A 13637-nucleotide genomic window follows, 5' to 3' on the forward strand; every position below is an offset into this window, starting at 1 on the left:
GTGTGTGTATGTGTGCTGTGGGGGTGGGGAATCAATCTGGGCTGTGCGTGGGTTCACATCCGAGCGTGGCTAATGTACACGTGAGTGGGAGTTGATGCAAATTTAAGTTCCTATAAGGCCTATTGTGTGTGCGTGAGTGGCGCACTAGTAGGCACGCACTTGACCGAACGCAGTGTACCTGAGTGGGAACGCACGAATGGGAATGAGTTTACACATCTGAGCGGAGTCATTTACCGGGTCTGCGTGTGCATCAATGCATGCGTATGTGTGTATGAGTGCACGAGTGCATGAGTGGCAGAATGAGCGGGACCACTTGTCCTAACAGCCCGTGTCATTTTAGTCCCCCGAAGACCAAGCCGTCCTCACTCGCTCCTGCCTGGTTCCGCGGCGCGGGAGACAGAGTGGCAGCGACTCGCCCTGCGCTTTCGTTTTCCGCCCGCGCTCGGCTCCGGCGGCTGCTCGCCCGCTCGCGAGCTGCTGGGCGAGTCCGAAAAGTCCCGGGCGCGGCGCAGTCCTTCCCGGGGCGGGGAGAATGGGGAGGCGGTCCCTCACGGGAACGTAAGCCGGCTGGCCGCGGGGACCGTAGCTGAGCCTGCTCTGCCCGTGATGGCCACCACCTGGAGGCCGCTGCCGCCGCGGCCCTTTCCATTTGCTACTGGTCTGTACGCGTCGGAAAAGGCCCAGGACCCGGGGTGCGTTTCGGGTCGCACCGCGCCGGCAGGGAAAGCGCGGGGCCTGCGCGCAGTTGGCCTGAACTACTGGTTGAGGGCTCGTTAACACTTGCTCACCAGGTTGGTGGAGGAGGGGCAGGTCCTGCTGGCGGACGCGGGGTTGTCAGGGTGGGGGCCCTTTAAGCGCCCACCAACGTGGGGGCCGGAGGGGAGCAGGGTGGGGAGGGAACTCCTGGAGGGTCTTACGCGGGCGCGGGAGACGCTGCCGAGAGGAGGTGCAGCGAGGGCAGCCTCTGCTGGAGCCGTGGAGTGGAGCGCGGCGGGTGGTGGGGACCACGCTCTGATCCCCGCGGGGGTTCACGGCCGGAGCCCCGGAATTGGTGCCTCCCACCCCCAAGCCGGTGTGTGTGTGTGTGTGTGTGTGTGTGTGTGTGTGTGTGTGTGTGAGGGCTTTCCCGCGTCCTCCGCCCTTGCTGCCAAGAAGTTGCCCTTAGCCTCCGCTCTGTTCCTTCCCTTGTGGGAGGGCGAGAGGGAAAGAGGGAGGAGATAGAGGTGGGGGAGGAGGGAGCTGGAGAGAGAGGGGGGCTCTGCGCCAACCGCCGGCGGACTCGGCAGCTCCTCCGGGAGGATTGGCGGGCGGGGGCGGGCGCGCCGAGGCTCGCTCGGGAGAAGTGGCCGCGGATGACGGCAGAGGTGCAGCCAGCCCCGCGCGCGCAGCCCCCTCCCTTTCGACCTCCTCCCCCTCCTCCTCCTCTTCCTCCTCCTCCTCCTCCTCCCGGCTCGTCCGCGGCGCAGAGCAGCGGCGGCAGCGGCGGCGGCGGCAGCAGCCACCCGATGTCTTCGGCGCCCGAGAAGCAGCAGCCACCGCACGGCGGCGGCGTTGGCGGCGGCGGCGGCGGCGGCGGGGGAGGCGGCGCGGCCATGGACCCCGCGTCGTCCGGCCCGTCCAAGGCCAAGAAGACGAACGCCGGCATCCGGCGCCCGGAGAAGCCGCCCTACTCGTACATCGCGCTCATCGTCATGGCCATCCAGAGCTCGCCCACCAAGCGCCTGACTCTCAGCGAGATCTACCAGTTCCTGCAGAGCCGCTTCCCCTTCTTCCGCGGCTCCTACCAGGGCTGGAAGAACTCGGTGCGCCACAACCTCTCCCTCAACGAGTGCTTCATCAAGCTGCCCAAGGGCCTCGGGCGGCCGGGCAAGGGCCACTACTGGACCATCGACCCGGCCAGCGAGTTCATGTTCGAGGAGGGCTCCTTTCGGCGGCGGCCCCGCGGCTTCCGAAGGAAATGCCAGGCGCTCAAGCCCATGTACAGCATGATGAACGGGCTGGGCTTCAACCACCTCCCGGACACCTACGGCTTCCAGAGCTCAGCCGGCAGCCTCTCATGTCCGCCCAACAGCTTGGCGCTCGAGGGTAGCCTGGGCATGATGAATGGTCACTTGCCGGGCAACGTGGACGGCATGGCTTTGCCCAGCCATTCGGTGCCCCACCTGCCTGCCAACGGCGGCCACTCGTACATGGGCAGCTGCGGAGGCGCGGCGGCCGGCGAGTACCCTCACCACGACAGCTCGGTGCCTGCCTCCCCGCTGCTGCCCGCAGCCGGTGGGGTCATGGAGCCCCACGCAGTCTACTCTGGCTCCGCGGCCGCTTGGCCGCCCTCTGCCTCCGCAGCGCTCAACAGCGGTGCTTCCTACATCAAGCAGCAGCCCCTGTCCCCTTGCAACCCCGCGGCTAACCCCCTGTCCGGAAGCCTCTCCACGCACTCCCTGGACCAGCCTTATCTGCATCAGAACAGTCACAACGGCCCCGCTGAGCTACAAGGTGAGTGGGGAGTCTGGGCAATCCTAGTCTTGGGAAAATAGGACATCTGCGAGTGCAATGTGGACCCAGAACCCCAATTCGCTGACTGCCTGGGCAAGAGCCTGCAGCCACTTCTGTAGGGTACCAACCCCAATATGGTGGTGTCTCTCAGCCTCATCTCTCTCCATTTGAGGGGTGAATGCAGCTTGTGTCTCTGATTTGGGCCAATATGTCGTTTCTCTTTTTCTGTGCCAACTCCAGACTGCTGGCCTTCCAGAGCATGGCCAGGTCCCACCAAAAAGTCTCTGATCCAAATATTCTAAGTCCCTTCTGGTCCCTTAGGCCCCCTCACAACTCAGCAAGTTCCCAGGATGGAGCTGGGGCCCAGGTGTAGCCAGCTGGTTCACCCTTCGGGGTCTGGTCACTCAGAAAGCTGCCAGGAAAGTCGCCTGTGTCCCTTGCCTGAAGAGAACAGAAGAGTTAGGCCTAAAGTTCCCTGGGCCTGGTGTGCAGAGGTTCAGCGCCCTGGCCTTTCAGGGAACAAGACCTGGCCTTACAAACATTGAGTTGGGGGCGTTTTGTGGTGACAGAGACCCAGAGGGTCTGTGGCCAGGCCCAGAGCAAGGATCAGAGTTGCAGGCCCCACGGACTCTTTGTTTCTCAGGATCCAGGTTTTCCGGTCCCCAGGTACCCTCTCCCCAACCCTTAGAAAGGCGATGCAGAATAATTTCCCCACCTGAACTCCCCCTTCTCAGAACCCACCAGCAGCCTTGTGGGCCTAGTTCCGGAAAGAACATGGAGTGAGCTTAGCAGGGGCCTCTCAGGGGTCAGCTGTCAGCAGCCTGTGGGAGTCAGGAGCCGGGCCTGTTGGCGGAAAGGCCACTTCTCCGCGGGGGTCTGGGGTTGCCTTGCCTGGGCTGTTTCAAACTGCTGGGCTCTAGCTACCCTGGAGACCCTGTTCTCCAAGGGGCACTTCCTCTGGAGAAGCCACCCTTTGCCCCTGTGATGATGGCCCTGTGCTTCCCAGCTTCCAGCGCCTGCCTCTCGCTGCCGCGCTGAGGCCTTCACAGCCTTTGGGGTTGGGAAGTGGCTGCCCCAGCACCAGGCCGCTAGCTGCCCAGGAGCTGGAGGCAGCCAGGGCTCTCTCAGGCGACTGCAGACCCATCTTGGCCCCCCACCCCCACCTCTTCCTCTTTAGCCTCCGGAAGCCCCGGGCTCGGCTCGGTGTCCTAGGGAAGAGACGCCCAGGCCTGTAGCTACTGGGAGCAGGGATGGTTGCCGGCATTCTGGGATCTTCCCCCTAGGATACACAGCCCAGGGCGTGACCAGGGGCCGGGAACTCCGGGAGTCTGGGCGCTGGGTCGAGAGTGGAAAGGATAGGGCCTTGGGCCCCCAGGGCAGTGGGCAGAGCTGCTTGTCCACCTTGAACTCTAGCCCCTGTCACCTCCCTCGCAGGCATCCCTCGGTATCACTCGCAGTCGCCCAGCATGTGTGACCGAAAGGAGTTTGTCTTCTCTTTCAACACCATGGCGTCCTCGTCCATGCACTCTGCTGGCGGTGGCTCCTACTACCACCAGCAGGTCACCTACCAAGACATCAAGCCTTGTGTGATGTGAGCCCGATACCTGCGGGGACCTCGGGGCACGGGCTGCCCACGCAGGGACCTGGGAACCCATCGCAAGGAACTGCTTTATTCTCGAGGTATAACCGTCGGCAGAAGAAAAGGGTTTAACTCCTCCCCAATCGGATTATTTGAAAAGGACTCCCCAGGGCAAAGACACAGCGCAGCGGTTGGCACCTCCTCCCCTGTTCCCTCAAAATTGTTTTTAAAAATGGTGGTGGTAGGGCCTGATCTGACTGCAGCTGTTGGTAAATAAATATCTATTTTTTATCAGATTGAAACCGGCTGAGAAGGTGCTGTGTTGGGGGAAAACCCTCAACATCTAAACAAAAATTCTGCTGAGGTCTCTCCCCGCTCCTCCCCTCCAATGGAAAAAGTGGAGGGTTTTTTGTTTTTTGTTTTTTTTTTGTTTTTTGTTTTTAGAATAAAGGCAAACATATGAGACCATCATTATCAAATACTTTTATTTTTTGGTTGAGTATTTATCTTTTTATTTTTAACTTTTTTTTTTTTTTTTTGGTTTTTGGAAAGAATGTCTTGGAATGCGCAAGTCTCTTTTTAGAGCCGTCTTTTGCAGGGAATGGGGGCAAGAAATCGAGTTCTCCCTCCTCACCTCAGAAGTCCTGCATCAACCACAGGTGGATCTTTGTGCGGACAACTTGCATTTTCTGAAGCCACTGTTCGTCTTTAAAAAGAAACAAATGGAGCCCAGAAGCGGGCAGCTCTCCGGACCTCTGCCACCCCCTTCCACCTTCCTCTTCTTCTATCTTCTCTTCAGTCTTTCTGATTTTGTCTCGAATTTTACTTGGACTTTTTTGGTGGATGTTTTTCTCACGAGACCCGGCTGTCTCCCGACCTCTACTGTAAACTTTCTGGTGCGAGAGCGAGGCGAACACGGTGCGACGCGGGGACGCGGAAGGCCCGGCTAGCGCGCGAATTCAGGATTGCGGTGACAAGGAAAGGTTAAGGCACTTTTTAAAACTATAGCAAGGCTCATCCTGTTATTTATTCTTTCTTTCCCTAGTAATCGAAACACCGCATAGGCTCCTCCGTTTATCAGTATTAATGGTGTAACTTTGTTGGCAATATTTGCCGTGTAGAATTTTTTTTTTTTTTAGATATCCATTGTAAATTTGAAACAAAGTCCGATTTGTGTAAAAACAAATTCCCATATGTTTTATATAAATATATATATAAAATGAAGGACTACCCCCTTTTTTCTAGTATTTTGGCTGCTGGGGTACAGCGTTTGTGACACGTATTTTAAATTTTCTTCTGCACTGTATAAAATGACAATTTGAGGATGCTTTGCCTTTTGTGTATTTTTCCTAAAAAAAAAAAGAACAAAAATAAAAATGTATGACATTTGTACATGGCCTTTAACATTGTATCAACTAGAAATAAAATCGCATGAGTATTTTATTGGGATTGTAGAATATCTTCCAACCCCCCACAGAAACCAGCTTGGGATAGCTAGTATTTTTGTTTTTGTTTTATATTTAAAATATGGGTGATTCTGAATTATCTTTTTATTTTTTTGGCCAGTCCTCCTCTTTTCACTCTTCATTTCACGTTGAAGTGAAATCTGGACACGAGTAACTATTTTTCTTGGCTTCTGTTTTTTAAGAAGAGCCCTCTGCCCCTCTAAATGTCATTTCTCTTTTTAAAGAAATAAACGTTTAAAGCAAAACTATAGTACGCCTCCCAAGGAAGACTATATATATGTAAAAATACCTAAATATATAAAATTTATATTTCTACTTTTTCCCCCACTCCAAGACCAATGGAAGTTTTACTCTGAGTTTCAGAGTTTACTGTTCCAATATTCCAGCGGTTATAAATCATGAAAGAACTCAAGTTTTGTGTGTGTATGTGTGTGCCCACACTTGTTTTTTCCCCAAATCAAGAAGCGAGTAAAATTTGTGCAAAAAAGGGGCTGTTGGTGGGAACGCCAGGCGATAGGCATGTTTCCAATCCCGTAACATGTTTCCAATCCTCAGGGGCAAAAAAACCCACAACATTTTTAAAAGCCTGTGTCTCTTGCTGATCTCCCTCTTTCTATTCCCATTCCCGTTATTTGGGAAAACAAACACAATAAAGTCGCATTGTTGGTGCGGCCGTTCAAGACCCACCGCAGTTTCTCTGAACCTGGTTCTTCTCAAATTTGACATTTTGGACATGAGGGTAATTTCTCCGGTGCTCTGTTACATCAAAATTATCAATAAACTCGCCCGGGCAATTAATGTTCCAACCTAACAGCTGTCTATAAAACCGAGATAAAGGGGACAGGAAAAGACCGGTGACTCCGTGTCCCTCGTGGTCTTGGGTGGGCCAAAGCGTCGGGCTGGGGTCTCCTGAGCGAAGCGCGCTGTGGCCCGCGCGTACGGCCTTGCGCTCCAAGAGTACGTTTGGAACTGATAAAGAAGGCACTGTCTCCACCTTTCACCGGTGCCCAGGAAAACAAGGCCAGAGAAAAGCCCAAGTCCTCCAGCGCCGGATCGTCGCGCCTTCACCCAGGCAACCTACGCAGGCAACAGCGAGCCTTCTCCTCCCTCCGTCAGAGACTGCGCCCCAATTAGGTTGGAGGCTCTGGGGAAGTGGGGCTGATTAGGAGAAACCCAATGCCAGCTCAGCCGGCGCACTCCCCGGTCTCCTTCTGCAGCATCTCCAGCCCACTGGCTTGGACCCTTGGCGCCCCAGAGGCCTAGGTGCGTCCCGGTTGTGCGTGTGGCTTTGACGCCACTGCTTGCTAGAACCCAAGGCGGCAGCGAATCCTGGCTTCCTGTTCATCTCTTGGTGGCGCCGGCATTTCAGCGGGCTCTCCCGGAGCGCCCACGTCCAGGGTGCCGGAAAACCAGCCCAGAGAGCTCTGGGATACTCCTGGCTGCTGTTTCCGGGCTTGACCTGGGGCCTGGGGGTTGGGGGGGGGGGGGGGTGACAGAAAACTCCAGCCTTCCTCGCAAACAGAACTCGGCTCCAAGCAAACCCGAAAAGGCCAGATGTCGCAGGCAAAACTGCCTCCACACCCACGTCGAAGATACAACACCGCCGGCGCAGCCGCCGGTGACGCCGTGCAGAGACGAAATTTGCTTTCGTTGTGGCTTCCCGAATGCCCATTTTGGCCGGGGCTTGCACCTGAGGCCGCAGGGCGAATCTCCCACTGCAGTGCGCCAGGATGAAATTGTGTCTGTCATGTGCTAGTTACAAGCTTAAAATGTAAAGGTGCTTCTGAGTCTGGTGCAAAAACACTGGCTCTAGATGCATACATGGGGATCGTTCTAGCATACAGGCATCCTCATCAGAATTAATTAAAAACCTCTGCGCTAGGCGCTATCTTTAGGAGGTTTGACTTAGAACAATGCAGTCCATTACATGCCCCGAATGTATGTAATCACCTCCCCTCCCCCACCACTACCTAGCAATAAAAGGCACAGAGGCGGGGAAGCGGCAAAGATGTATGTGACAGGGTTTCTGTTCCTGGATCACAAATCCAGCAGATTTCAGTGTTCTCCACGCGAGGCCCATGATATGGGCGCACCCGAGCCTCAGCAGCTCGCCTATTCCACCCCCTGGCAGCAGAAGCCCTGGCGCGACTTCGGGGCTCTCCAGCCCTAGGCCGGTGGGAACTGCAGCCTAGCCGGCGGGGCCACCACCGGGAGCTCGCACCCAGGGCCAACGTCGGGCAGAAGCGCTGGTGGCTGGAAGGCGCTCAGGGTGTGCACTCCTGATACGAAAGCGCTTGGCCCACTGAAGTCCGTGGTGGCCCACTGTTTTCCTTTCCCTTTGGGGTCCAGGGAAAGGCGGTGCTGTTGTCCCCAATGCTTGGCTGCCCGCTGGCTCCCACTAGCAGGCGGCTCTTCGAAGGTCGTGGACATACAGAGCTTGAGTATCTGCTCTGCCACCACCTGACTACCACCAGTGAAGTGCCCCCGGAGCTTTATTTTTCTCATCTCTAATACTGTGCTCGAGGACCTTGGGGGGGGGGTACCAACAGGGGTGGCCATGGGACAGACCGCGTTGGTCTCACCCTCCTCCCGGAGCGATCTGGTGGTGCGTAGGTGTGAGTAGGTGGGGTAGGTGGCATACCAAATGCAAGAATCCGTATTTTACAAGGCCTCCTGCTAAGGGACCTAGGATCAGCACCCAATCTGGGAACCACTTAACTCCCTATTTTAGGATGACCCACTTGAACAATCGCTCCCTTCCCAGGGAAGAAGGTGTCGTCTGTAAAGCTCAAAAGATGGAATTTTGACAGTGGGGTTGGGTCTGGGGCTTAGACATGGACTCACCCCCCAGGATCTCCTAACCTCCAGGTCAGAAAGCCCTGGAGCCCATGGCTTCACTTCCAAAGGCGATTCTCGGAGTGCAGCCTGAAACAACCCTCATCAGAAATACTTGGGTGGTCTGCTCAAATTGCAGATTTCGGAGTGGGGCAGGGCACAGAGAACTACTGGATTAGAAACTCTTGAGGGGTTACCCAGGAATCCTCAGTCTTTAAATTCCCAACTGGTTCTGGTGAGTGCTCAAGTTTAAGGCTTCTCCACCATCGTTCTCTGGACTCCTGAGAAAACCCCAGAGAAGGAGCTCATCTTGGCCTCTGCTGCCCCCTCCCGCCAGCAGCCCAGGTTGGCTTGTGAGTGTGAAAAGCGGAGCCCATCAAGCAGGCATTACTACCATGGGCCTTGGTGGGGTTTTTTTCACACACACACCCCACTCATTTCATCTCCACGTTCCTCAGGGAGGTCCTGTTACTAATCTCCCTTTCTCGATGTAGAAACAAAGTTTGGACAAGGTTGGGGGACTTGCTCCAGAAACTGCTGGTAGGAGGTAGAATTTAAACTCAGGACTGTCTGACTCCAAAGCCCATGTTCCAATCACTGTGTCACATGGCTCCTGGACATCGATTTCCCCCCAGCCACGCGCTTAGTTAAAAAAGAAGGAAGCGGAAGTGTGGTCCATGAACTAGCCTCCTCTTCCACTGTAGAGATGGCAGGGGACAAGGGCCTAGGGTCTCTAAACACAGCACCTCTCACACCCCTCCCTGCCTTCAAGCTGTGTGTGAGTATGTGGGGGGGAGGTCATGGAGCTGGAGGGAAGGAGACTGGAATCCCAGTCCCAGCTCAGACCCTTGGCATTCACCTCTTCTCTTCTAGGACAATGGATTTAGCTTTCATGGGTTTCCACTATGGCCCCTCATGAGAGCTTCCTCTACTTGCTTGAGCCCCCTTAGTCCAGCAGAGGAAAACAGAAGTTTAAGTTCATGGTGAGAGAGGCTAGCTAGGGCTGCACATGTGCCCGCACCTCCGTGCTCTGCTTCTGGGATCCCCCGGGCATCAATGTCTCACGGTTCTGGGTTGTTTTAAGGAGAACCGCTCTTGTTTGGCCTCTCCTACAGGCACCCCCTGGCACAGAGCTCTGCTGGGCAAGGCGGCGTGGCCCAGAGCCCAGACAGCTGGGGTAAAGGCCATGTCTATTCACATTGGGACACTGACTTACTGTAGGATCAAGACAAATCATGGACCTTTAACAATTATATTGTGTACTTTGGGGGTGGCCAGGAAAAGAGGGACAACTGATGTTTGCAAATATAAAATATTATTGGCATGAAAGAACAGAAAGACAGCACCTCAGATTCATTCATTCATTCATTCATTCATCCATCCATCTAGAGACTCTGAGCTCCTACTATGCGTCTGTAATTGAACTGGACTAGATTTAGTGGCTGACAGTTCCCCTCCTAATAGATTGACCAGCCAGTGAGTACATTGTTTCCAGCATTTTTCAGCACCAGGATACTGAGGTGAGGATGGGGTTCATGTCCACATCCTAAAGAGATGATGTCACCAAGACCAAGGAAACCTGAACCAAAGCAGAAAGACCCCAGGGTGAGCACAGTCACCCAGGCGCCCCCTCCAACTCTTACAGTGTAGGCTGGGGATGTGGAAAAGAGTGAGCCTGTCCTGAGTGGACAAAGTCAATGGGGCCAGGTAGAGGCCACACCCGTGGCTTATTTTCTACAATGCTTTGTGCCAGGAGAATGGCAGTGCAGGGAGAAACATTGCCATTGGGTAGTGGTCTGGGGAGAAACTGGTGACAAGCCTCTCTGAGCACCTTACTTAAATTAACCAGGGGAATCGCACCAGTGAGGAGGCACGGACTACACTGTGTCCAGGGTTTATGGCCATAGGGCAGTGGGGCGAGTTCTCAGATGTCCCCTGGAAAGGGACAAAAACATTTGTGTTTGGAAATTTCTCCCCAAAGCAAGCCATAGATCAGCACATGGTGTTTCTGCACCGGCATGGCTTGTGTGAAGCAGGAGGGCTGGGCCATCTCTGTCCAAATAGTCAGAGGCTAGGTGAGGCGATGTCAGATGTGACCAGTGAGGACCTGAGGGCAGTGGGTCCCAGTTAACTTTTCAGAAGCCTTCACTGTCATGCCCTCCCTAAGGAGAGAGCTCAGGTCAGGGACACTCCTAGTGAGAGCAGAGGCACCCGACCTACCCCAGGCATTTTACCCCCTGGCTGTTTCTTTATGAGGCAGCAGCGCCACCTGCTGTCTACTTCATAGTTTGTGTTGGGACAACAGCAGAGACTTAACAAAAACAAACCCAGCCAAGGAAAATTGGCTTCCCTGGAGCCTGGACAGCAAACCACGGGCACAGACAGCTGATTTTGGTGTTTCAGGCCCTTTGACCTTTGTTAAGGGGTAGCTGCCTCTTTTGGGGAGAGGGTCAAACTAAATTATTCTTTTCCTAATTACACAAGTGATAGGGCTTATTTAAAATAAAATAAATAAACTGGAGAAAAGTGAAAAGAAAGCAAACATTGCCCCACACCCTGAGACAGCTGTGTGGGTCCTAGGAGAAGCAGATAACTAACCTAGTGGTTGAAAGTGTGGGAGTCAGAGGGCCTGAGTTCAAGTCCTGACTCCACCTCTTCCTAACGTGAAGCTTGGGCTGATGCTTCTCCTTTCCATGATTCAGGGTCCTTCCCCACCTGTCAAATGGGTATAATGGGAGGAGCACTTCTCTCAAAGCATTGCTGTGAGGCTTAAATAAATTAAAATCCATGAAGGGCTTACAGATGAAACTGAGGCACAGAAAGGGTAAGTACTTTGCCCAAGGACACACAGCTTATACACGTCAGAGCTGAATTTACTGCAAATTCAGGTATACACTGATTCAGCACTAGATTCCTCAATCATTAGCCATCTTTCTGGTGTCCCCAACAAGCCAATGTGGCTTCCAGTTACCCCTGAGGCCATGTTGGTGGTCAAGAGAGGAGCCATCGGAGAGGACAGGGTTCTCCCTTGCGGACAGGGAGAGACCTTGGGGTTAAGGCCAGCTCTGCTGTGTGACCTTAGCAAGCTATATAACCTCTCTGAGCCACATCTTTCTCACCTGGAAAATGTAATAACAACTGTGCCGTGGGGTTCTTCTAAGGGTTAAGTGAATTAATCCACCCTCCCTGTGAGGCAGGGAGGGATGTTTAGTTTGCTCACAACTCAGCACCTCAGGGCCTGAGTTTATTGCTTCCCAACTATCCAAAGTGAAAAATGTCCACATTACATGGTCACATGTCAGCTCCTATTTTAACCTTTGTGATTTATGGACATGGAAAATAAAGGGGCCCATTCACCGGGAGAAATCCTGCCAAGGTAGGGGAACAGGAGTGTGGGTTCTACTATTTAGAAAGTCTCTGCTGGTTTGAAAACTCGCCCAGGTGGTCTCAGGTGAAAACCTAGGATGACCACAAAGACTGGCAGAGTGACCGGGACTCGTGGGGGAGTGCGGGGTGGGGGATGCAGTGAGGCTCTGCCGTGCACCAGGGAATACGCCACCCCAACTCAGCGTCTCAGCTTCCTCGTCTACAAATGAGGCAAGGCTTCCACAGGGGTAGCTATTTACAGATGCACTGATCACAACAGAAGAGAGTGGGACAGACAAATCAGAGGGGACAAAACCCACTGCCCACTGTCCACTGCCAGGAGACTCTCCTGCGAGCTTCGGAATGGAGCAGTACTGGGCTCCAAGGGCACCTCAGCCACTGGCATGCCGTGTGCCCTGGGGAAACCAACCCCTCCCGCACTCCTCTTCTGGAAAGTGCCCTGGTCTGTCTGCCTCTTTCTGCGTTAGGTGGCAAAGTGAAGACAATCCGCGGTGAAGAAAGACACATGGAAAATTCTGGTTTAGTCTATGACCTGCTACAGTTTGAATCTTGGCTTCACTACCAACTAGCGGGGGGACTGTGGGCAAGTCAGTCCTTCTCTCTGTACCTTGACTGTGTCTATGAGATAGGGAGGTCCCTCAAAAGTGATTGTACGGTCTAACTGAAATTATGTGCTTGTGTTTCTGTGAACACAACTTATACTTACATATTAAGATTTTTAATAATGTATATTTATAAATAAATGCATCCTAGATTCTATATATGAATGTCATTATCTATAATATAAATGAAATGATCAACTGATTATTAATAAGAAACAAATTATCTTACAATCTTAAAGCAGCAAAAATCATTTATTTCATTCCTGACTGCACTGTGGGCAGGGCTCAGTGGGGACAGCCTGCCTGCCTCTGCTCCAGGAAGCCTAAGACAGCTCAGCTGGGGCTGGAGGATCCCACTTCCAAGGTGGTGCATGTACACGGCGAATGAGCTGGTGCTAGCCGGTGGTGCCTCTCCGCGGGCAGCTTGGGCTTCCTCACAGCATGGTGGCTAGGTTCCAAGCATGTCTCCTGAAGACACAATGGAAGTTGACCACTTTTCAGGCTCCTCATGTAAGCTCGGTGTCACTTCTGCTGCAGCCCATTAATCAAGGCAGCCCCAGAGCCCTGATTCAAGGAGATGGGGCAGAAACCCCTCCTCTAGAGGAAAGGAATGTCACAGAACTTAGGGGCCAACTTTTACTATACTTCCACAGCATTTCAAACACCTCAATAAACTTGAGCTATGATTATGAGGGAAGCGTCAGCAGGTGGTAGAAGCTGCTGCCCTCCTCCCCCGCCCCTTCAGCTGCAGGAGAAAAGGTGCCAGGTGGTATTGTAGGCAGCAGCTATTAAAGAATACTGCTGGGAAGCGATTATACGACCACATGCACACTCACCTCTTCCTGCTGCTGGGAGGCATGAGGTTCTGTGTAAAACCTGCTTTAAAGAAAGGTGTCCCCGGAGCCCCCATCTCCCCAAAGAAAAAAAACGTTTTGAAAATGAGTTGAGTCCACTGTCCTTAAGTTTTGGGGGTATCTGTTCTATTTGGAACGTTGGCTAGGTTAGATTCAGACAAAAGAGAAGCGAGTTTAGCAGTCCCCCATCTGGTTATCTGTGCTGGGGGCAGGGGGTGTGAAAATCAGAATCAAAATTTCGAAGTCATCTGCAAGCCAGGTGCTTCCTGGGGGCCTGTGGGGGAGAGTGGCCTGTGCCGACTGGCAATGCTCCCTGTAAGATTAGAAGAGGTGAAGGGGAGGAATCCTCGTTTGCTCCCTTGGCCAAAAGCTTCATTATCTCATGCAAAATAAGGTCATCAGGCCCCTGTACATGCAAGTG

The 13637-nt window shown here is 53.7% G+C and overlaps 1 protein-coding gene across 3 annotated transcripts; it reads left to right on the forward strand.

The window, feature by feature from the left end:
- The first annotated feature begins 591 nt into the window (after positions 1 to 591).
- Positions 592 to 5414, forward strand: FOXF1 (forkhead box F1). Of its 3 annotated transcripts, none has more exons than XM_066242634.1 (3): positions 592 to 791; positions 1467 to 2493; positions 3928 to 5414. In XM_066242634.1, the coding sequence occupies exons 2-3, from the start codon at positions 1506 to 1508 to the stop codon at positions 4086 to 4088; spliced, it is 1149 nt and encodes a 382-aa protein (XP_066098731.1). In that variant the 5' UTR covers positions 592 to 791; positions 1467 to 1505; the 3' UTR covers positions 4089 to 5414. The 3 variants fall into 3 exon arrangements, with proteins under 3 accessions (XP_066098731.1, XP_066098732.1, XP_066098730.1); XM_066242635.1 differs by having other exon boundaries at positions 1472 to 2493; XM_066242633.1 differs by having other exon boundaries at positions 592 to 2493.
- The last annotated feature ends 8223 nt before the right edge of the window (positions 5415 to 13637 follow it).

This window comes from Saccopteryx bilineata, chromosome 9 (genome assembly GCF_036850765.1).
Source record: "Saccopteryx bilineata isolate mSacBil1 chromosome 9, mSacBil1_pri_phased_curated, whole genome shotgun sequence".
Classification (NCBI taxonomy): Eukaryota; Metazoa; Chordata; class Mammalia; order Chiroptera; family Emballonuridae; genus Saccopteryx; species Saccopteryx bilineata.